Genomic DNA, 23,704 nt, shown 5'->3' on the forward strand with positions numbered 1-23,704 from the left:
TTTTCATGATGATCGGGTGGTTCTGCGAACAAAACCTTCCTTCCTCCGAAGGTTGTGTCAGCGTTTCATCTAAATTAGGACATTGTCCTTCCAGCGTTTACTCCTCCTCCTTCCGGGGAGGATTCCCATTGGCTCTCTTAGATGTGCTTAGGGCCTTACGGATTTATTTATCTCGTACGAATTCTATCCGTCGTACGAATGCATTGTTGGTTTTTAATGGCTGCGTCCAAATGAGATTGGCCGGATTCCAAGTACACAGTGACTCGTTGGGTAACTACGACCATCACAGAGTCTTCTAATGTTTCAGTTCCTGACTCGATTCAAGCTCCTTCGACTCCAGCTATTGGAGCTTCTTGAGATGTTCGCGGGGCTGCGTCTATTGAGCAGTCGTGTAGGGCGGCGACCTGGTCGTCTGTGCATACGTTTTAAAAAGGTTTTACCGTTCTCACACTTTCGGTTTGGAGACTGCCCCTGTTGGGCGTCAAATTTGGCGGACGGCTATGCCGTCTATGTCTCCCTCCTCTCATTTGCTTGCTTTGGGAAATCCCACAAGTAATGGCGCAGCGTCCCCCAGATGGATGAAAGAGAAATAGGGATTTTTGTTTACTTACCGTAAAATCTCTTTCTCTGATTCCATCTGGGGGACGCTGCGATCCCTCCCATATGTTGTCTGGTTTAACCAGTTAATTGTTTTCGGTCTATCTCCTTTGGCTTGGCTAAACGTTAACTGAGGTGCTGGCTAGGCAGGAAGGAGATGGGAGGGGTTAGAGGGGGGAGGAGTCAGGTTTTAATAGTTCTGTGCCAAACTCCACAACCACACACCTCTAACCCACAAGTAATGGCGCAGCGTCCCCCAGATGGAATCAGAGAAAGAGATTTTACGGTAAGTAAACAAAAATCCCTATATTTGGTAGAAAGAAAAGCGATGGCGGAGGCTAATTCCATATTTGGTTGACACCTCCGTGAAGGTGAGTATTCTTTTGTTGGAGTCGAGGAGGTTTCCTATACATGTGATACCTGAGGTGTGCCAATTGGTAAAGGGGATGTGGGCCTGACCATTTTGGAATTGTGTATTTCCGACCAAAGGGAGAAAGAGTGAGTAGGTGTGGTGTAGCTTAAGAGATCTGCGGGAGAGTCTCCACGCTACAATAGTAGAGGTTAATAGAGGGTTATCCAAATGAAGGTTAGATATTTCCGATTTGTTTGCATGGAGAATGTAGCTGAGGGATAGGGGGGCACAGAATTGGGAGTCGACTAGTGAGTCGGTAAAGGTAGACGTTCCGTGGATCCAATCCACAGCGAATCGGAGGAGACAAGCATGGTTGTACTGCTCCACGCTCGGCAGATTCACCCCTCCGTTTTGTATTGTTTGGGTTAACTTAAAAAGACTTATCCTGGGTCGTTTATTGGCCCAGATAAATTTCGAGATCGAGGAATTTAGATGAGATACATCAGCTTTTGAGAGTATGATGGGCAACATCTGCAGAGCGTAGAGCAGTCTGGGGAAACTAACCATCTTGACCAGATTACAGCGCCCCAAGAGATTTAAGGGTAGTGTTTGCCATAGCGTAAGTTCTGTCTGGATCTTAATGAGAATTGGGTGGATGTTGTCGGTGTATAGATGGGTGGGGTCAGCGGGTAGTATGATGCCTAGATATGTAATGTGGGTGCTGGCCCATCGGAATGGGAAGGGGGTATCCCAGCCTTTGGTAATCTGGGGAAATATGGCCAATGCTTCCGACTTGTCGAAATTGACGGTGAAGCCTGCAAAAGAGGAAAAGCGGTCAATAGCTTCTTGTAGTGCTGTTATCGACTGTCGTGGGTTGGAGGTAAATATAAGGATGTCGTCTGCAAACGCCATAAGTTTAATTTCCCTGTTGCCAATTTTTATACCACGAAAGGTGGGTAAGTTGGTGATATATCGTATAAGGGGTTCTAGGGCGATGTTGAAAAGGAGGGGGGAAAGGGGGCAACCCTGTCTAGTTCCTCTCTCCAAGAGAAAGGGTGGGGAGGGGGTATTGTTAACTATCACCTGCGCAGATGGACTACTGTAGAGAGAGTCAACCAGTCCCCGAAATGTCTCGCCAAATCGCTGGTAGAGTAGAACTCTTGTTAAGTGAGGCCAGGCGATCTTGTCGAAAGCTTTTTCAGCGTCCAGGTTGATTAAGATGTTGTCTGTGATATTATTGGTGTGGGAGTGAGTAATGGCTGCCAGCGCCACTCTGATGCCTCGCACTGATTGTCTGTGTTTAAGAAATCCCATCTGCGCTGGCGATATAATACGGGAAAGGCATAGCTGTAGTCGATTGGCCATCAGTTTGGTGAGGATTTTAAAGTCTTGATTAAGGAGTGAGATCGGTCTGTAGGACCCAGGCAGGGAGGGGTCTTTGCCTGGTTTTGGTATGACAATAATTGTGGCTTCGTTAAATCTAATGGGGATTTGTTTAGAGGTGAGAATATGGTTATAGAGTGATGTGAGGGTAGGGGCGAGTTCGTCTCTTAATATTTTGTAAAATTCCGCTCCGTATCCATCTGGGCCGGGGCTTTTGTTGTTTGGTAGGGTCTTAATGACCTCCACCACCTCCTCTACTGTTATCGATTTATCTAGGGAGTCCCTCTCCTCTTGGGTCAAAATGGGGAGGTCTGCTTCCTTCAAAAATGATTGGTTGGCAGCAGGATCATCAGGGCCTTTGGTATATAAAGATTGGTAGAAATTTCTAAATTCTGAACACATGAGGTCAGGAGTGGTGGTCAGTTTGTCCGCATGCATGATCGCGTTGACCCAGTTACGGGATTTGGGTCCTTTGATTAAATTTGCTAATAATTTGCCTGATTTGTTACCCCATCTGTGGAGTCTATTCCGCTGATAGTCGTAGGAGAGCTGAGCCCGTTCCGTGAGAAATGTATCATATACAAGCTTGGCTGAGAGGTACGCCTCTTTGTGGGCGGGGGTGTCGTGTTGTGTGTAACTGCGATATGTTGAGGTGAGAGTGGAGCTCAGGGCGTGTAGTTGGGAGGAAAATTTTTTTCGTTTGGCGTGTGTATAGGACATGATGTGTCCCCTAAGGACGGCCTTTGCCGCCCCCCAAAAGATTGGTGAATCTAATTGTTGATCGCTATTGTCTGAGGTGTAGTTATGCCAGGACTGTTTGAGGTGAAGCATAAAATCAGTAGACTGGCGGAGGTAGGCTGGAAATCGCCATCTCAAGGCGGTGCGTTGTGGTAATCCTAGTTGGAGACGGAGAGATATAGGGGCGTGGTCCGAGATGATAATATTCTCGATAGATGTATAAGTGATTTTGGGTAGGAGATTGGTGCCGGTAAAGATGTAGTCAATTCTGGAGTGGGATGAATGGGGGTGGGAATAAAAGGAATAGTCTTTTTGGGTGGGGTGGAGTATTCTCCACGGGTCTAGGAGGTTTAGTTGGGTACAGAAGGAGGAGAGCAAGTGGGTGTGGGGAGTAGAGGTAGTAGCACTTACCCTGGATCTGTCCATGGATGGGTCGATGACCGTGTTAAAATCTCCGCCAACTATCAAGTTTTGGCCTCCCCAGGTTATAAGGGTCGATAGCAGATCTGCAAAAAAAGAATCTGGTGAAGTATTTGGTGCATATACGTTAAGGAGAGTGTATGTTGTGTTTTGTATGTTTATATCTAATAATAAAAATCTGCCCTCTGGGTCAAGCTGTTTTCTGAGGATTGAGTGTTGTAGGTTGGCATGGATTAAAATCGCCACACCCCTAGATTTCGCGTGATAGGGAGAAGATATACAACTCCCTATCCACGGGGCACGGAGGGTGTGTCTAGGATCATCCAACCAGTGTGTCTCTTGTAAAAATACAATCTGAGGAGACATACGTTTCAAATGAGCCAGCACTTTTTTCCGTTTGACCGGGTGATTAAGGCCCTCTACGTTCCAAGATACCATGTGGAGTAGTGTGGCCACTGGATCTACGTCTATGGGAGTTTGTGAGTGGGAGTTGGAGGGCATATTATCCCACTCCCATCGGGAAAAATATCATTAGAGAGGTTGGAAGGATAAGATGGGGTCCCACCCCGACCCAGCGAACGGGGGGGGAGTTTCCCAGTGGGGGGAGGGGGCTCCGGCTCAGGCAGGCACAACTGACAAAACATAAAAACAGTAACATAAGTAGTTTCCAACTATGGAAACTTAAACAACAGAAAATATACATGAGTGCGGGATATTCGCACTCCTTATATTCTGCATTTGAGACCCGAAAAGAAGGTTCGGATAGTGTTTAGCCATAATCAAAAAGAGTCACATGGTGATCAAGTGGAAGGAAGGGCGAAGTGTAGTCTAGCTTCGTCTGGATCTTCAAAGAACTTCGGACGTCCGTCTTCAAAAACTCTGAGGCGCGCTGGGTATAGTAGTGCGAATTTGATCTTTGCCTCACAGAGGTGTCTGCATATGGGGGCAAACTCTTTGCGTTTCGCCGCTACCACAGCTGAGAAGTCCTGAAAGATGAGAAGGCGTTCTCCGTTGATCGTCAGATTGGCTGTTTTTTGGTATTGGTCTAGGAGTCTCGTTTTATCTGCGTAATTTAAGATCCTCATGATGACCGGACGTGGGCGGCCTGATGGGTTTTTCCGTTCCGGGCCTAATCTGTGTGCTCTTTCAATGATCAGGGGAGATCCCTTGAGGTTCATGGACAGTTGTTCTGGGATGGCTAGCGAGAGGAGATCTAAGAGCTCGTGGCCTTTTACGGATTCGGGGATACCGATGACTCGTAGGTTATTTCTTCTGCTACGATTTTCCAAGTCATCGAGCTTATCCGAGAGATCCGCGACTTCGAGTTGTTTTGCCTGTAAGGATCTTTGAGCTTCAGTCAGGTCATCCTCTAGGGCCGAGATCCTTTGCTCTGCCTCATCCAGGCGAGTGGAGTGTTGGGTTAATAGAGTTGATGATGATTCGATAGCTTCCTTTATGCCCGCTAGTTTTTCGTCAAGAAGAGGGCCTAGTACCGCCAGTAGGTCTTTGTGCTTCATCTTGGGTTGTTTGGCAGGCGGTTTAGATTTGCGGGAGTTTCTGGAGAGTGAGCGTGTGGTAGAGCGATCAGAGTCCGATGAGTCTATTTCCGGGGTGTCCTCTCGGGTTTGTTGGTCAGTCCCTGCGGGCATTACGGATAGAGGTATCAAAAATTTTTCCATGCAGGGTCGCCCAGAGGGGGAGGTTAAGGCTAGAAACACTAGGTGCTTAGGTAGTAAATGATGTAGTGGGTCTCATGTGCTAGGTGGTCATTTATTGCTGGTCTTCATTTAGTGCGTTGCAGGTGCTCATCAAATATGGCATCTAGCTCACTAAAGCAGGGATAAGGATGAGGGGGGTATGGGTATCTCTTGACCGATGTTGAGGAGGTTGTCAGAGGTATGGATAAGAGTTGCAATAGGCTTGATTTTCGCTATCAGCAACCGCCGCCCCGATTCCGCAGTCCGGGTCTGGTGAGAGCGGGGTGTTGAGGGAGATCTGACAGGGAGGCAGGTGTCGGCTGAGTCCTCAGGCTTCCGGCGCGAGAGCCGCCGAAATTGAGGCCCCGGCTTTTGCTCTGTGACTGGGCCGCAATCTGCGGGAGCGTCCACGTTGCTCCCCGATTCCGCGGTCCGGGTCAGCTGATGCAGGGGGTCTCTGTTATACAGGAGAATATGCCCCAGGTCGCCAGGGAGCAGTGTGATTAATATAAAATTTGATCTCAAGGCAGGAGCTCCAGCTCAACATATCCTCTCGGGTTTGCTGCCAAGCCACGCCCCTTCACATCGGTTATTTCAAGATGATATACAATGATGATGATAATGATTTCCCTCCGGTTGTCGGATAGGAGACCTGTGGGCAGGCAGGATTATAGGGATAAATGTGTAGCAGCTGCAAATCCAGAAGCAACCACCAGAGGGAGCTCCTATTACAGCCTATCTCCAGCTATGAAGCAGGATGGGTGCCTCGCCAACCTCAAGATGGCCGCCGCCAGCCGATGAGACCAGGTCCCTCCGGAGCTCTCCTGGTCGCCATCTACCGCCAGCGGGGTGGGGGAGCTGTCAAACGAGGGTATGTGAGGCGGGGGGCGGGTGTCAGACGTCCGCGGTGGCCGGGGGTCGGCGACTCAGCGCAGATGATGGGGTTTAGGCGGCGCCAATCGCAAGATGGCCGCCGTCCGTTCTGTGTGTCCCGGCCACTGTCTCCCACAGGCCGCCCGGTCTCCGGTCCTCTCTGGGGCTTTAGGGGTCTGCTGGGCAGGGTGTCCGACCTCCGGAGAGGTGCTTCAGTGGAGGGGAGAGTCTGTGCAACCGCCGCTCCAGGCCCGGCGGTCCCCCGTCCTCACTCTAAAATCGAGGCCCCGGCTTCAGGGACAGAGGTAGGCCGCAATCCGCAGGGGGCAGCGCAGGGCCCCCCCGATTCCGCAGCCTCGACCTCTGGATGCAGGGTGGTTTAGCAGGGCTTAGGGGCTGTGTAATTATGCAGAAGCCCTCAGATTTGGGCCAGGGGGTCCCTCTTAAAAAGTTGCTGGCTGGAGCTCTGCACAATCCTGACTTCCCTTGATGCCAGCCAGGCCACACCCCCGTCGCTGGGGTCTTAACATTTTATACCAGAGGTTCCAAACTTTCTTGAGTCACTGCGCCCTAGTGTATCAGCGTTCTTTCAAGGCACCCATAGGCCAAAAGTTTCTCAGTGATGAGATAAAATAAATAAAAAAAATCAGTAAATTGAACAGAACGGTCACCCATAAGTTCGGTTATGTGGTGGTGTACACAGTTGTGGCTATGATTGTCAGCCATCTGCTTGTCACTTTGACCATAAATTTGTTACGGTCCTGGACTACAAACCGGTAGCACCCCTGCCTAGGCGCATAGTTGGGAACCACTGCTTTATACATTTCTTTAACAGTGTCCTTAGGTAGGACTTCTAGGGGTATATTCAATTGAAGTCAAAAGCTGCCATCTGTCAAAAAAGACGTCGGTTTTCAACTTTTTTAGGTCGGAACCCCAAATTATTCGACAAGTCGAGGAATTTGACTTGTCGAAAAGCATGTGGATCGTCGGAATAGCTGCCGATCCACGCGCTTGTCGAAAACGGGTCTGTTTTGGCCCCCTTTTCGACCATCTCAATCCGACTTTAAAAAAGTCGGATTGAGGACATGAGACGGGAGCGGGGCGGTGGGCCCCTCTGATGGGCTCCACCCGGCCAGGCTCCCGGCAGCGCACCCCGGCCGACGCTGACAGGTCCTCCGCTGCTGTGTCCCCTGCCGCCTGACAGGTACCCCCGGCCACTGCAGTTACCTCTCCCTGGCTGCTGCTGACGGGAGCCTCCCCACTGCCGCCGCTGACAGCTACACCGGGCAGCCGCTAGCAGCAGCAGGACGGGACACCGCGAGCTGACAAATCCAACAGTCTGATTTGGCCGCTCATTTGAATAGGGCTTGTCGGATCCATTCCGACAAATGCATGTCGGAATGGATCGGACTTTAATTGAATATACCCCTAAGCAGTTATTGGTAAATTTTACTTTGTCAGGACAGTTCTGCTTAAGATGTTTCTTGTTTTCTTCCCTGTGTGTTCAGAACTTGGTGGTTGTGTTGAGCCAAGCAGGTAACGTGTGTTCTTACATGAGGTGACCATCTCCAGGTGAGACTAACACTTCATGTATCCTCTCCTTGTGCAGGTGTTATTTATTTAAAGAATATGATCACTCAGTATTGGCCGGATCGTGAAGTGATCCCTGGTGAAGTGCCCACTCATACTATCCCCGAGGAAGATCGTCACTGTATACGAGAAAACATTGTAGAGGCCATTATCCAGTCCCCAGAACTCATCAGGTGAGTGACCCATTGTATGTGCGTACACATTTGGTGATGTTGAGGCAGCAGGGCTGACGGAGAATGTCGCTGATGAAGCGCCGGAGCACGCAGGATCAGCAGTATAGCGAGTACACAGTAGACTGTGTACCTGATATGTCGGTCGGTTATGCTGGATCGGACGACATATTGTCTAGTGTGTATAACTGTAAATATTGAAAAAGGGGTAATAAGTGCCAGCGGCATTGCAGTGTCTTTATATTAATAGTTGAAGGATGACTTTTATGAGTGACTTATTTCTATGATGCCGTTATCTGAGCAGGACCCATCATATACCAAATTAAGGTCTTCGTGCATAGATTTGTAGAATTATATGGCATTGTAATTGGTTGCTTTGTGTTGGAGTTATGTGGCAAAATGTCCGCTTGCCATTTACAATGCATCACCATTGTGCTCTGGAAAATGTGACAGCTGGTGTACGCTTCCTGTGCACCCACTGGGAGACCTGTAACATGGGACCTGATGGGTGGTCTGCTGGAAACTGTGACAGTTATTTGCAACCACCCACTAAGCGGGGATTTTTAATATAACTCTGAAGGAAGGGGGGGGGGGGTAAAATGTTCTGCCCAGCAAACCTTTGCCTGGTTGAAACCGGGCATGTTAGCTAGATAATGATGATTATTGTCCGGGGGATCTCTGTACGGTGGGATGTACCTCCTATTCCTGGAACAAAGTACTCAGAGTAAATTTGAACACTTAGGTGTGGACAGAGCCGTAACTGTCAGGAATTAAACAAAGTGCCAGTGCAGTGAGGAGCAGTGGATGGGTAAGGATTCTGCGTAGGGTGCCTTGAAGTGGGCTCAACGAACTTACCCACCGCAGAGAGCGTTGACCCATCAACACATGTAGACGACCATATCTTCCGGCACTCCCGACTCCAATATACCTTGCTCCGGTGCCCTCCTTTGGGGTAATGACCCCTGGTATGCAGAAATATGCTGTAATGGGCGGCACTCAGACTGCTTAATGGCAAAATGAAAGTGCAAAAAAGCCCTGTGGGGCGTGCTTTATTGTAACGTTTCGGGGATGCTTCCCCTTCCTCAGACAAAGCGTGACTAAACAGTGAACAAACTTAAATACGTACAACGGTCTTACCCCTCCCCGTCAGCCTCAGCGTGCTTCCGCTCTCTGCAGCCGCCTTCTCATAGCGGGTACTTCCGGTCGCGGCTGGACCTGTCGCGCCGGAAGCAGCGTCAATTGTCCGGCGCCGGGAACCATGGAAACAGGCTGTGTACGGACGGAGACAAAAGTATAAGCGTCCTCACAGTGAAGCAAATCAAACATGATTAAGAGCGAGCCCACGCAGGCCCCCATAAACATACAATGTGATAAGTGTTATCGATAAAACAGACACATTCCAGCCATCTTCTAACAATACGTGTACTTATTATCTAGTGTGAAATCTCTAGTGGACATTTAAAATATACATTTTCTATTTTATTGAAGCTTCATCATGTGACAATTTCAACATAACAATATTAGACCACGTTTATCAGAATTCATAACAACCTGGCACAGAAAAATAATTTCCATATTAAATTAATTTGGGGCACAGTGGTCTTCAGAAGATTCTCTTTAGGTGTTTGCCTACTTTTACAATATTTTATTACGTAATACTGTATTATATAAAGTTGCTGTGAACTGGAGTCTGAAACATGTTCAAAGGTCTTTTTTCTTTTATGATGCCTGTATCACTTCCTATCCTTTTGCATTCCAGGGTCCAGCTTACTACCTGTATCCATCATATCATTAAACATGATTATCCAAACCGCTGGACCGCAGTTGTGGAGAAGATTGGCTTTTATCTGCAGTCTGATAACAGTGCCTGCTGGCTAGGAATCTTGCTTTGTCTTTACCAGCTGGTGAAGAACTATGAGTAAGTGTATGCAAACCTGTGTGGGTTTCCTTTCCTCATCTGGAAAGTGCTTCTCAATGAAACAATGTATTCAGTCACCGGGCCCAATAAATGTTTACCTAAATGGGATCTCATACACTGGGGTTCTAGCTGGACACATGCTGACTTGCAGGGCAAGGATGATCTTTGTGTCTATAATTCTATAGCCCCGTCTTGGATTGTGTTTCCACTTTTAGAGTTGTTACATGGTGCTTGTGCTGTGGTTTACCCCCCAGGTACAAGAAACCGGAGGAGAGGACCCCCCTGATTGCAGCAATGCAGCACTTTCTGCCCATGTTGAGGGAGCGATTTATTCGTCTGCTTCCTGAGCCCTCAGAGCAGTCCGTTCTCATCCAGAAACAGATCTTCAAAATCTTCTACGCACTTGTACAGGTGAGTGACACTTCTGCGCTGTGCCTAATCGTGATCGGGCAGCTTTCTGCAGCGGGATGACTGCACTAACTTTCACCGTAAAACTTCACCCAGGATAGTGTGAGGCACACAGGACATAAATTGTAACGCAATACTCTTTTTTCCTTACGTTGCAGTATACGTTACCCCTGGAACTTATTAATCAGCCTAATCTGGCTGAATGGATCGAGATCTTGAAAACTGTTGTGGACCGGGATGTTCCTGCAGTGAGTGTCTCTGCAAAGTGTTTTTATGTCTGGTTTGTGGCAATATTAAGAAATTAGGGTTATGTTATGTACTTTAGCCAAAACGTGTTCACATGTTATGTGAAGTCTCTCCTAATTTGACACATCTTGCACTCGCATTTATCCATGGTATAATTCATAGTGGGTGAACTGTGGGCAGGCTGCTGCTTAAAAGGGCCCAGGCTCTCGGGGGGAGTGGTTTCATGACACCTCCCCTTGTTCGTCACTCTAGGGGGGGGGCAAGCAAGCACAGACATGCTGGTCTGCCCCTAAGTTCTCCCCTCACTGAATAGATGCCATGTGCCTCAGCTACACTGGACATAAGAGGGCAGGCTTTCTGAGCGTGGCACTGTCATTGGAGCAGGATGCATTTTGCCATTTTAAAGTTAGGCAGGGTACCGTGACTGGCTGAAAAAGCGTAGCAGGAACTCCATGCATGACTTATTGGAAGAAATAGAATTTGTTTTGATGTGACCTTGTTCAGCCTGCTGTGGACGTGGTAGAAAGAGGAAGCGGAGGCAATTATCTGTTCTCTTTTTAGCTAGAGATGGGCAAAGATGACCTAGAAGGGTCTTTTGCCAGTGCATTGAGCCGTCCTTATTTCCTGTTCACATTGATTTCTTCTCTGATAGGAGACCCTCCAGGTTGATGAAGATGACCGGCCAGAGCTGCCATGGTGGAAGTGTAAGAAATGGGCTCTGCACATACTGGCCAGGCTGTTTGAGAGGTACGTGTTCTTGCCCTGGATGTGAAGCACTGTCAGGAGCACATTTCACAGCCGAAGCAGAAGATAGGTCATGCTGGTAATTAAGTTGGAAGCCCCGTCTTGCAGTGAACACTGCTTGTTAGAGAGGCTGCTGTGAAATAGCTGATATTACTTTTACTACTTGACAATAGCTAGTCAGATGGGATGCGGTCAAGATGCCGCCGGCCGGAATCCCGACCGCCACAATCCCGACCTCCACAATCCCGACATATTCTCCCTCCGTGGGTGTCCACGACACCCATAGAGGGAGAATATAATAGTGTGCCGAGCGTAGCGAGGCACCGTGCCCGCAGCGTGGCGAGCGAAGCGAGCCCGCAAGGGGCTGCGTTCCGCTCGCCACCCCTGTTGGGATTGTGTGGTCGGGATTCCGGCGTCTGTATTTCGACCGCCGGGATTCCGGCCGGCGGCATTTAGTACTGATCCCAGTCAGATACGCTAAACAAGTATTTTGTGTAGAAGGACATTAGCGTTGGTCTGTGGGAGAGAGCTTGGGCCTCTATGGTTGTTTTGTGAGAAGCAACGTATACCCCTTTCACACTGCCAATGCCGGATCCCACCCGGGAATTGGAAATGGGTCCTTCCTGTGCGGCCCTGGAGCCCGTTTACGCAGCCACTGACCCGGTATTCAACCCGGGTATAACACTGCTTTATTCCCGGGTTGAATTGCTGGGTCAGGCGGCCCACGATTTCGGCATTGCCCCTTTCACACCGCACGCCGACCCGGCAATATGCCGGGTTGATTCCGGGTTATTTGTGCGGTGTGAAAGGGGTATTACTAGCAGATTTGTTTACCACCCTTCAAACAAATTGCATGAAAATTGTCGTCACAAAGTGAACTTTTGCGTAGGATTTATAAATGTGTTAAGTTATAACCTGGTTCCATAGTGTAAAATCTCCCCCTCTACTTCCCTGCGCTAGGTATGGAAGTCCAGGCAATGTTTCCAAGGAGTACAATGAGTTTGCAGAAGTTTTTCTGAAGGCATTTGCGGTTGGTGTTCAACAGGTACGTGTCCAACTACAGGGAACTCTAATTTCTATATACTGAAACGTTCTGGTATATTTTACCATGTGAAGATCTATTATAAGATACATACTAGGAAATAACTTGGAGTGTCTTATACATTGGTGGCATATGAATTGAAAGATCTAGTCAGTGGCTGAGCTACGTGATAGGACCAACATATAGATTATGTACTAATTGCCTGCACTACTGTTATCCCATTGTATGTGGCCTACATTTCATCTGTATTTCTGTCTAGTAGAACTGTTAAGTGTCTGTCTGCAGGGATGTGTGCACAGTGCCAGTCTGTAGCTGGTAAAGCATTGGCTGCAGGGATGTGTGCACAGTGTCAGTCTGTAGCTGGTAAAGCAGTGGCTGCAGGGATGTGTGCACAGGTCAGTCTGTAGCTGGTAAAGCAGTGGCTGTAGGGATGTGTGCACAGGGTCAGTCTGTAGCTGGTAAAGCAGTGGCTGCAGGGATGTGTGCACAGGGTCAGTCTGTAGCTGGTAAAGCAGTGACTGCAGGGATGTGTGCACAGGGTCAGTCTGTAGCTGGTAAAGCATTGGCTGCAGGGATGTGTGCACAGTGTCAGTCTGTAGCTGGTAAAGCAGTGGCTGCAGGGATGTGTGCACAGGGTCAGTCTGTAGCTGGTAAAGCAGTGGCTGCAGGGATGTGTGCACAGGTCAGTCTGTAGCTGGTAAAGCAGTGGCTGCAGGGATGTGTGCAGGGTCAGTCTGTAGCTGGTAAAGCAGTGGCTGCAGGGATGTGTGCAGGGTCAGTCTGTAGCTGGTAAAGCAGTGGCTGCAGGGATGTGTGCACAGGGTCAGTCTGTTGCTGGTAAAGCAGTGGCTGCAGGGATGTGTGCACAGGGTCAGTCTGTTGCTGGTAAAGCAGTGGCTGCAGGGATGTGTGCACAGGGTCAGTCTGTAGCTGGTAAAGCAGTGGCTGCAGGGATGTGTGCACAGGGTCAGTCTGTAGCTGGTAAAGCAGTGACTGCAGGGATGTGTGCACAGTGCCAGTCTGTAGCTGGTAAAGCAGTGGCTGCAGGGATGTGTGCACAGTGTCAGTCTGTAGCTGGTAAAGCAGTGGCTGCAGGGATGTGTGCACAGTGTCAGTCTGTAGCTGGTAAAGCAGTGGCTGCAGGGATGTGTGCACAGTGCCAGTCTGTAGCTGGTAAAGCAGTGGCTGCAGGGATGTGTGCACAGGTCAGTCTGTAGCTGGTAAAGCAGTGGCTGCAGGGATGTGTGCACAGGGTCAGTCTGTAGCTGGTAAAGCAGTGGCTGCAGGGATGTGTGCACAGGGTCAGTCTGTAGCTGGTAAAGCAGTGACTGCAGGGATGTGTGCACAGGGTCAGTCTGTAGCTGGTAAAGCAGTGGCTGCAGGGATGTGTGCACAGGGTCAGTCTGTAGCTGGTAAAGCAGTGGCTGCAGGGATGTGTGCACAGGGTCAGTCTGTAGCTGGTAAAGCAGTGGCTGTAGGGATGTGTGCACAGGGTCAGTCTGTAGCTGGTAAAGCAGTGGCTGTAGGGATGTGTGCACAGTGCCAGTCTGTAGCTGGTAAAGCAGTGGCTGCAGGGATGTGTGCACAGTGCCAGTCTGTAGCTGGTAAAGCAGTGGCTGCAGGGATGTGTGCACAGGGTCAGTCTGTAGCTGGTAAAGCAGTGGCTGCAGGGATGTGTGCACAGGGTCAGTCTGTAGCTGGTAAAGCAGTGGCTGCAGGGATGTGTGCACAGGGTCAGTCTGTAGCTGGTAAAGCAGTGGCTGTAGGGATGTGTGCACAGGGTCAGTCTGTAGCTGGTAAAGCAGTGGCTGTAGGGATGTGTGCACAGTGCCAGTCTGTAGCTGGTAAAGCAGTGGCTGCAGGGATGTGTGCACAGTGCCAGTCTGTAGCTGGTAAAGCAGTGGCTGCAGGGATGTGTGCACAGGGTCAGTCTGTAGCTGGTAAAGCAGTGGCTGCAGGGATGTGTGCACAGGTCAGTCTGTAGCTGGTAAAGCATTGGCTGCAGGGATGTGTGCACAGTGTCAGTCTGTAGCTGGTAAAGCAGTGGCTGCAGGGATGTGTGCACAGTGCCAGTCTGTAGCTGGTAAAGCAGTGGCTGCAGGGATGTGTGCACAGGGTCAGTCTGTAGCTGGTAAAGCAGTGGCTGTAGGGATGTGTGCACAGGGTCAGTCTGTAGCTGGTAAAGCAGTGGCTGCAGGGATGTGTGCACAGGGTCAGTCTGTAGCTGGTAAAGCAGTGGCTATGGATGTGTGCACAGTGTCAGTCTGTAGCTGGTAAAGCAGTGGCTGCAGGGATGTGTGCACAGGGTCAGTCTGTAGCTGGTAAAGCAGTGACTGCAGGGATGTGTGCACAGGGTCAGTCTGTAGCTGGTAAAGCAGTGGCTGCAGGGATGTGTGCACAGGGTCAGTCTGTAGCTGGTAAAGCAGTGACTGCTGGAATGTGTGCACAGTGTCAGTCTGTAGCTGGTAAAGCAGTGGCTGTAGGGATGTGTGCACAGTGTCAGTCTGTAGCTGGTAAAGCAGTGGCTGTAGGGATGTGTGCACAGTGTCAGTCTGTAGCTGGTAAAGCAGTGGCTGCAGGGATGTGTGCACAGTGCCAGTCTGTAGCTGGTAAAGCAGTGGCTGTAGGGATGTGTGCACAGTGTCAGTCTGTAGCTGGTAAAGCAGTGGCTGTAGGGATGTGTGCACAGTGTCAGTCTGTAGCTGGTAAAGCAGTGGCTGCAGGGATGTGTGCAGTGTCAGTCTGTAGCTGGTAAAGCAGTGGCTGCAGGGATGTGTGCACAGGGTCAGTCTGTAGCTGGTAAAGCAGTGGCTGCAGGGATGTGTGCACAGGGTCAGTCTGTAGCTGGTAAAGCAGTGGCTGCAGGGATGTGTGCACAGTGTCAGTCTGTAGCTGGTAAAGCAGTGACTGCAGGGATGTGTGCACAGTGTCAGTCTGTAGCTGGTAAAGCAGTGGCTGCAGGGATGTGTGCACAGGGTCAGTCTGTAGCTGGTAAAGCAGTGGCTGCAGGGATGTGTGCACAGGGTCAGTCTGTAGCTGGTAAAGCAGTGGCTATGGATGTGTGCACAGTGTCAGTCTGTAGCTGGTAAAGCAGTGGCTGCAGGGATGTGTGCACAGGGTCAGTCTGTAGCTGGTAAAGCAGTGACTGCAGGGATGTGTGCACAGGGTCAGTCTGTAGCTGGTAAAGCAGTGACTGCTGGAATGTGTGCACAGTGTCAGTCTGTAGCTGGTAAAGCAGTGGCTGTAGGGATGTGTGCACAGTGTCAGTCTGTAGCTGGTAAAGCAGTGGCTGTAGGGATGTGTGCACAGTGTCAGTCTGTAGCTGGTAAAGCAGTGGCTGTAGGGATGTGTGCACAGTGCCAGTCTGTAGCTGGTAAAGCAGTGGCTGCAGGGATGTGTGCACAGGGTCAGTCTGTAGCTGGTAAAGCAGTGGCTGCAGGGATGTGTGCACAGGGTCAGTCTGTAGCTGGTAAAGCAGTGGCTGCAGGGATGTGTGCACAGGGTCAGTCTGTAGCTGGTAAAGCAGTGGCTGCAGGGATGTGTGCACAGTGTCAGTCTGTAGCTGGTAAAGCAGTGGCTGCAGGGATGTGTGCACAGGGTCAGCCTGTAGCTGGTAAAGCAGTGGCTGCAGGGATGTGTGCACAGTGTCAGTCTGTGTCTAGTAGAGCAGTTTGTCAGTGTCTTGCTGGCTGACCGTTCCACTCACACAAATCCTGCGGCCGCAGAGCAACATGAGATCATAGTACTGGTCTAGCGACGTCTGCAGGACGCTTCCACCGCTGGCCAGCCTCCAAACTCTCAGATATCTTGATTGTAGATGAGATGAAAGCTTTATTGCTGGTCTAGGGGGGCCTATTCAATTGTTCTGGCCGTCTAAAAATAACGTTTAAACAGGACTGTTTAGACACCCAGTAGTCACAATTTAATTGATGTTTGGGCACCCATGAACATCGTCGCATCCAAGCAGACAGGGTTTATCTGCGTGAACGGCTAAACCCATCTAAAGTCCTGCTTTTGGGGAGTTTGGAAGCCCAAAGTTCCGACTTACATTTCTTCTTGCACCTCAGGTACTGGGCGTCTTAACGGTGCAACACTTGAACTGCTCTGTTTTGCACCCCCTAGTGGTAGCAGCGTGGTAAAACAATGTAATCAGCCCCTAGCTACGTTTTAAATAGTCTTGGACATTGGTTACTGCTGCGTATAATAGAGCAAATTGGATTATATTGCAGTGTATACGCCCCCGAGTTGAACACACACAGGTATTGCATATGAGGGGCCTTATGTGGTTTGTAACATTGTTGTACGTTCTATGTGCAGGTCCTGCTGAAAGTTTTGTACCAGTATAAAGAAAAGCAGTATATGGCTCCTCGCGTCCTGCAGCAAACGCTCAACTATCTCAACCAAGGAGTGTCCCACGCACTTACCTGGAAGAGCTTAAAGCCCCACATCCAGGTGAGTGTTGGCCGGAAGCCTGACTCTTCACTCTGTTGGCACGGTGGCTTCCCAGTGTTTGCCAGAGCAGTGGCGGTCCAGCTTGATGCATCTCCTATACGCCGCCTTCACGGATTCTGGGAGAAGTGAGACTTGGAAAGCGTTGCTGGCTGTGTAATGTAGCATACAATGTGTGTGTCTTCAGATAAATAAACTCCAGTTTTGTTCTTGCATGTACTAAGAGCCCGATTATCTGCTGTTTTCAGCAGAGTTCCAGCCACTGATTGTAGGGTGTTCACTCCGTTATTCAGGGCATAATTCAGGACGTAATTTTCCCACTAATGTGCTACACGGATTCAGATGAAGAGCTTTGGCAGGAGGATCCCTACGAGTACATCCGTATGAAATTCGGTATGAACATTTTAAAGGTTGTTTTTTTTTTTTCTTGAAGGAATTTTAATTTGCACAGTATTATAACTTTGGGGTCGATTCAATTCACTGACAGTTGAATAGCGCCGGGAGTTAGCTCCCGTCGCTATTCAATTCAGCTCAAATTAAGTAGGCGAAGGCCCGTTCTCCCAGACTTAAAAGGTTGAATTGTCGGGAGAACGGGCATTCTTCGACTTAACTCCCTGCCGCGATGCTGATTCTCGACAGAATCAGCCTCGCGCCGGCCGCGCAGCAGCACTTTTGTCTGATTTCTTCTCTCATTCCCTGGGGGTGAGAGAAGAATTCCCGACAACGGAGTGTCACTTGTCGCTGTATTAAATAGCGCCGGAAGCTAATTCCCGGCGCTCTTCAACTGTCAGTGAATTGAATCAACCCCTTTGTATAGTTATCGTAATATTGGGTCTAATGTACCTGCACTGTGGGGAAAGGATATTCTCCTTCATAATTGCGGGGGGAGTAGGACCAAGGATTTGGTTCTTGCATTGATTCCGCAGCAGAAGATTTGAATTATACTATGAAAATGGTGATTACAGACTTTCACACCAGAATTCCCCCCTCCCTGCATTGTATAGCTTACCGTACGCTATAGCTCACTGCATGAGCCGTGTAGCCCTGTATGGAAGGCTGTATGCATTTCCATGTAACACTGGTTTCATCCTCTTTTCTTGTAGACGTGTTTGAAGATTTTATCTCCCCTACCACTGCAGCACAGACGCTGCTGTTCACATCCTGCAGCAAGAGGAAAGAGGTGCGTGCCTAGGGTCTATAGAAAAGCGCTTCACTAGTTCTCTATTCATATCTATTGCATATTAACCGTACTTAAGGTGTGCACACAATGAGATTCGGGCTAACCCCGATTCTCACTATGCGATAGGGGCTAGGTCGGTATCGCAAGTGCATAATGACTGTGCTTGCAATACTGACTGTGTGATTTTGGCAAAGTGTCAATTTTGACACTTTTCTACGAGATAGTCAAAATTGACTTGCCTGCACAGTCTATATCAAGGCTAGCGATGCAGACATCGCATCGGGATCTCAAGGTGACTTTCACTTTGCGATCTGCGATAACTTTCCTTACGATTTTGACTATATTGTCATAATCGAAAAAATCTCACCGTGTGAACACACCATTAAACTTCAATGTCCCAGGGAGTGCTGGGACATTAGTGATGAAAGACCCCCCCTTCTCCCCCCCCCCCCCTCCCCCCCTTTCTCATATAATACCTCTTACACCCCAGTTCTAACTTTAGTTTTGTAACCTTCATAATGCTTACTGAAATAATCCCATGTTTAATATACTATTGTGCGGGGGGCGCAACCCCTGTGGTTGCTCTATGTTCCCCATGCTGCGTTTGATTATTGAGACCACCCTGCTTTTCTTCAGGTTTTGCAGAAGACTATGGGATTCTGTTACCAGATTTTAACAGAGCCAGTTGCAGATCCCCGCAAGAAAGATGGTGCCCTCCATATGATTGGTTCCTTGGCAGAAATTTTACTGAAGGTACGGAAATGGCAATATCACTGAGCAGCTTTCAGTTACACCTCGTTAGCGGGATAACCGGCATATGAGACGCCGCTTTCCTGGATTATGCTGTACTAGTCTCATCTAATCTTCTCTTGTGTCATTTTATATTGTCTAATGGGTAACTGCAAAGGTTTTATCAAAGCTGCAACAAAACCTGATTTCTCCATCAATGTGTTGGGCTACACTGGAGTCTGTACATTATGATATAGATAGATCCTGGGCATGCAAACTACATTGCTGCTGAGGGGTTTTACAGTCCTGGGCTGAACCCATTTATCTATGTACCCCTTCTCCTTCTCCGTTTCTTTGCTCTATCCAACTTCTCTATTAATATTTACCCTAAGTAGCCTAAAAACTTCTGATCTCTGTAAAGAATAAAAGCAAATTCAATTAAAGGGGAGAAACGTATTCACAATTATATCTGCCCCCTTACTATTCATACATGACTGATGGTGGCACTAACACTAGATGGACCATGATACAAATGGGCTTCAGGTTATTCTATGTAATATCTGATCAAATTTTTTTTTTTCCCCAGAAAAAGATCTACAAAGATCAGATGGAGTTTATGCTCCAGAATCACGTGTTTCCTCTCTTCAGCAGTGAGCTGGGGTACATGAGAGCGAGGGTAAGGACATCTCAAAGACACCTTAATGTTGTTAAGCCACAATTTGACATTATACCTGGCTAAGTATGTGCCTAGTCTAGAACTGGCACAGGGTTGTGCAGTCAGTATGTAGCTGAGAAAGTACGGATGTGTGCACAGTGTCGGTTGATGTCTGGTAAAGCAGTGGCAGCGGGAGTGTGTGCAGTGCCAGTCTGTAGCTGGTAAAGCAGTGGCTGCAGGGATGTGTGCACAGTGTCAGTCTGTAGCTGGTAAAGCAGTGGCTGCAGGGATGTGTGCACAGGGTCAGCCTGTAGCTGGTAAAGCAGTGGCTGCAGGGATGTGTGCACAGGGTCAGCCTGTAGCTGGTAAAGCAGTGGCTGCAGGGATGTGTGCACAGGGTCAGTCTGTAGCTGGTAAAGCAGTGGCTGCAGGGATGTGTGCACAGGGTCAGCCTGTAGCTGGTAAAGCAGTGGCTGCAGGGATGTGTGCACAGTGTCAGTCTGTAGCTGGTAAAGCAGTGGCTGCAGGGATGTGTGCACAGGGTCAGCCTGTAGCTGGTAAAGCAGTGGCTGCAGGGATGTGTGCACAGGGTCAGCCTGTAGCTGGTAAAGCAGTGGCTGCAGGGATGTGTGCAGGGTCAGCCTGTAGCTGGTAAAGCAGTGGCTGCAGGGATGTGTGCAGTGTCAGTCTGTAGCTGGTAAAGCAGTGGCTGTAGGGATGTGTGCACAGGGTCAGTCTGTGTCTAGTAGAGCAGTGGCTGCAGGGATGTGTGCACAGGGTCAGTCTGTAGCTGGTAAAGCAGTGGCTGCAGGGATGTGTGCACAGTGTCAGTCTGTAGCTGGTAAAGCAGTGGCTGCAGGGATGTGTGCACAGTGTCAGTCTGTAGCTGGTAAAGCAGTGGCTGCAGGGATGTGTGCACAGGGTCAGTCTGTAGCTGGTAAAGCATTGGCTGCAGGGATGTGTGCACAGTGCCAGTCTGTAGCTGGTAAAGCAGTGGCTGTAGGGATGTGTGCAGGGTCAGTCTGTAGCTGGTAAAGCAGTGGCTGCAGGGATGTGTGCACAGTGTCAGTCTGTAGCTGGTAAAGCAGTGGCTGCAGGGATGTGTGCACAGTGTCAGTCTGTAGCTGGTAAAGCAGTGGCTGCAGGGATGTGTGCACAGTGTCAGTCTGTAGCTGGTAAAGCAGTGGCTGCAGGAATGTGTGCACAGGGTCAGTCTGTAGCTGGTAAAGCAGTGGCTGTAGGGATGTGTGCACAGGGTCAGCCTGTAGCTGGTAAAGCAGTGGCTGCAGGGATGTGTGCACAGGGTCAGTCTGTAGCTGGTAAAGCAGTGGCTGCAGGGATGTGTGCACAGGGTCAGTCTGTAGCTGGTAAAGCAGTGGCTGCAGGGATGTGTGCACAGTGTCAGTCTGTAGCTGGTAAAGCAGTGGCTGCAGGGATGTGTGCACAGGGTCAGTCTGTAGCTGGTAAAGCAGTGGCTGCAGGAATGTGTGCACAGGGTCAGTCTGTAGCTGGTAAAGCAGTGGCTGTAGGGATGTGTGCACAGGGTCAGCCTGTAGCTGGTAAAGCAGTGGCTGCAGGGATGTGTGCACAGGGTCAGTCTGTAGCTGGTAAAGCAGTGGCTGCAGGGATGTGTGCACAGTGTCAGTCTGTAGCTGGTAAAGCAGTGGCTGCAGGGATGTGTGCACAGGGTCAGCCTGTAGCTGGTAAAGCAGTGGCTGCAGGGATGTGTGCAGGGTCAGCCTGTAGCTGGTAAAGCAGTGGCTGTAGGTATGTGTGCACAGGGTCAGTCTGTAGCTGGTAAAGCAGTGGCTGCAGGGATGTGTGCACAGGGTCAGCCTGTAGCTGGTAAAGCAGTGGCTGCAGGGATGTGTGCACAGGGTCAGCCTGTAGCTGGTAAAGCAGTGGCTGCAGGGATGTGTGCAGGGTCAGCCTGTAGCTGGTAAAGCAGTGGCTGCAGGGATGTGTGCAGTGTCAGTCTGTAGCTGGTAAAGCAGTGGCTGTAGGGATGTGTGCACAGGGTCAGTCTGTGTCTAGTAGAGCAGTGGCTGCAGGGATGTGTGCACAGGGTCAGTCTGTAGCTGGTAAAGCAGTGGCTGCAGGGATGTGTGCACAGTGTCAGTCTGTAGCTGGTAAAGCAGTGGCTGCAGGGATGTGTGCACAGTGTCAGTCTGTAGCTGGTAAAGCAGTGGCTGCAGGGATGTGTGCACAGTGCCAGTCTGTTGCTGGTAAAGCAGTGGCTGCAGGGATGTGTGCACAGGGTCAGTCTGTAGCTGGTAAAGCAGTGGCTGCAGGGATGTGTGCACAGGGTCAGCCTGTAGCTGGTAAAGCAGTGGCTGCAGGGATGTGGGCAGGGTCAGCCTGTAGCTGGTAAAGCAGTGGCTGCAGGGATGTGTGCACAGGGTCAGTCTGTAGCTGGTAAAGCAGTGGCTGTAGGGATGTGTGCACAGGTCAGTCTGTAGCTGGTAAAGCAGTGGCTGCAGGGATGTGTGCACAGGGTCAGTCTGTAGCTGGTAAAGCAGTGGCTGTAGGGATGTGTGCACAGTGCCAGTCTGTAGCTGGTAAAGCAGTGGCTGTAGGGATGTGTGCACAGGTCAGTCTGTAGCTGGTAAAGCAGTGGCTGCAGGGATGTGTGCACAGTGTCAGTCTGTAGCTGGTAAAGCAGTGGCTGCAGGGATGTGTGCACAGTGTCAGTCTGTAGCTGGTAAAGCAGTGGCTGCAGGGATGTGTGCACAGGGTCAGTCTGTAGCTGGTAAAGCAGTGGCTGTAGGGATGTGTGCACAGTGCCAGTCTGTAGCTGGTAAAGCAGTGGCTGTAGGGATGTGTGCACAGTGCCAGTCTGTAGCTGGTAAAGCAGTGGCTGTAGGGATGTGTGCACAGGGTCAGTCTGTAGCTGGTAAAGCAGTGGCTGTAGGGATGTGTGCACAGTGCCAGTCTGTAGCTGGTAAAGCAGTGGCTGTAGGGATGTGTGCACAGTGCCAGTCTGTAGCTGGTAAAGCAGTGGCTGTAGGGATGTGTGCACAGGGTCAGTCTGTAGCTGGTAAAGCAGTGGCTGCAGGGATGTGTGCACAGTGTCAGTCTGTGTCTAGTAGAGCAGTTTGTCAGTGTCTTGCTGGCTGACCGTTCCACTCACACAAATCCTGCGGCCGCAGAGCAACATGAGATCATAGTACTGGTCTAGCGACGTCTGCAGGACTCTTCCACCGCTGGCCAGCCTCCAAACTCTCAAATATGTCTGCATTAATTTAAAGGGAAATTTGAATAATACACTATATGAGGAAACATAGTTTGTTTAAAGAACTGTACTGTACACTTGTGGTTTAGTGGGTGCTACCATGTAACTTTCTTTTTGCCATACTTAACAGAATTACAATGGGTTGCATGGTATTACTAGTTAACTCATTCAGTTTGCGACAAAGTGTACTGTGACAGAAGCAAATAAAACACAGCCTAAAGACAATGGAATCAATAGATTTATAATGAGGTTGACTTTTGTTTTACATGACTAGCAGGCATTCAATGACCATTATCCATTGTTGGTATTCTTCAGTCTGTTGCTATTTAATTTCCTGACAGATGTAACTATGGCAACCACAGTCAGTCTGCACTGTAGAAACTTTGCACTCCTCTGGCATCACATGACATGCTGAGAGCTGTCTGGCAGCCGTACCTTGTGCTCTCCAAACAGATTTTGAAAAGGAGATCATTATTTGTAGACTGTCAGCGAAGAAAAATACACGGGACTGTATGTTTTAGTTAGACGCCAGTTATGGCAGTATCGCAGAGCTGTCCTGTTTCCTAAATCTCTACTTGTTGCTTACACTATCTGCAGGCATGTTGGGTTCTACACTATTTCTGTGAAGTGAAGTTTAAAATCGATCAAAACCTGCAGACTGCTCTGGAGCTGACCAGACGGTGTCTCGTGGAGGACCGGGAAATGCCAGTTAAGGTGGAAGCTGCCATCGCCCTCCAGGTTCTCATCAGCAACCAGGAGAAAGGTGCTTCCTGTCATGTGACACAAATGTTCATGTAATTACCAGTATATGTATCAATAAATCTCAAATTAGTTTCTTCTTGAAAAGTTACTTAAAGATTGGTTTGTAGTAACTTAAGGGCCCCATACACTACTGCGACATGTCGGACCCTCATGTCGCAGGCGATCACCCCCGGTATCCTCCAGGATCGCCCAAGATACATCGGATGCTGTCCTTTTGCATATGATGTATCTTGGGCGATGCCTGCGGGGTCTGACATATCACGAGTGCAGCACGTTCAGTCTGGAGGATCCGATCCGATGCTCACGGGGACGTGGATCGGATTAGAAACGCCTCCAAAATGCCCGATTTCACCCGATATATCTGGCCGAATGTCCAATATCGGGCATTGTTCTAGTATATGGGGCCCTTAAGTTTCAGCAGAGCTTAAGAAAGAACAGATCTCTGTAATTAGTATGATGTAAATGACTTTGCTTGTGTTGGTCACGCTGTGAGAATACTTTTGAATGGCTTTCTTGCAC

At 49.4% G+C, this 23,704-nt stretch overlaps 1 protein-coding gene and 2 non-coding genes across 3 annotated transcripts in view; all 3 read left to right on the plus strand.

Moving 5' to 3' along the window:
* Positions 1 to 23,704, plus strand: part of IPO7 (importin 7) — a 57,900-nt gene that overhangs the window by 16,541 nt on the left and 17,655 nt on the right. Inside the window, exons 3-14 of the mRNA XM_063944076.1 lie at positions 7,670 to 7,823; positions 9,580 to 9,738; positions 9,993 to 10,149; positions 10,305 to 10,394; positions 11,045 to 11,139; positions 12,097 to 12,181; positions 16,496 to 16,630; positions 16,921 to 17,020; positions 17,731 to 17,807; positions 18,444 to 18,560; positions 19,123 to 19,212; positions 23,021 to 23,186. Coding sequence (XP_063800146.1) covers positions 7,670 to 7,823; positions 9,580 to 9,738; positions 9,993 to 10,149; positions 10,305 to 10,394; positions 11,045 to 11,139; positions 12,097 to 12,181; positions 16,496 to 16,630; positions 16,921 to 17,020; positions 17,731 to 17,807; positions 18,444 to 18,560; positions 19,123 to 19,212; positions 23,021 to 23,186 — 1,425 coding nt within the window. The remainder of the gene's footprint in view (positions 1 to 7,669; positions 7,824 to 9,579; positions 9,739 to 9,992; positions 10,150 to 10,304; positions 10,395 to 11,044; positions 11,140 to 12,096; positions 12,182 to 16,495; positions 16,631 to 16,920; positions 17,021 to 17,730; positions 17,808 to 18,443; positions 18,561 to 19,122; positions 19,213 to 23,020; positions 23,187 to 23,704) is intronic.
* LOC134971118 (small nucleolar RNA SNORA23) lies at positions 15,806 to 15,986 on the plus strand. The gene has a single exon (XR_010190245.1). It is a non-coding gene; the product is annotated as a small nucleolar RNA SNORA23 (small nucleolar RNA).
* Positions 22,243 to 22,423, plus strand: LOC134971119 (small nucleolar RNA SNORA23). The gene has a single exon (XR_010190246.1). It is a non-coding gene; the product is annotated as a small nucleolar RNA SNORA23 (small nucleolar RNA).

The sequence above is a fragment of the Pseudophryne corroboree genome, chromosome 11 (assembly GCF_028390025.1).
Source record: "Pseudophryne corroboree isolate aPseCor3 chromosome 11, aPseCor3.hap2, whole genome shotgun sequence".
Lineage (NCBI taxonomy): Eukaryota > Metazoa > Chordata > Amphibia > Anura > Myobatrachidae > Pseudophryne > Pseudophryne corroboree.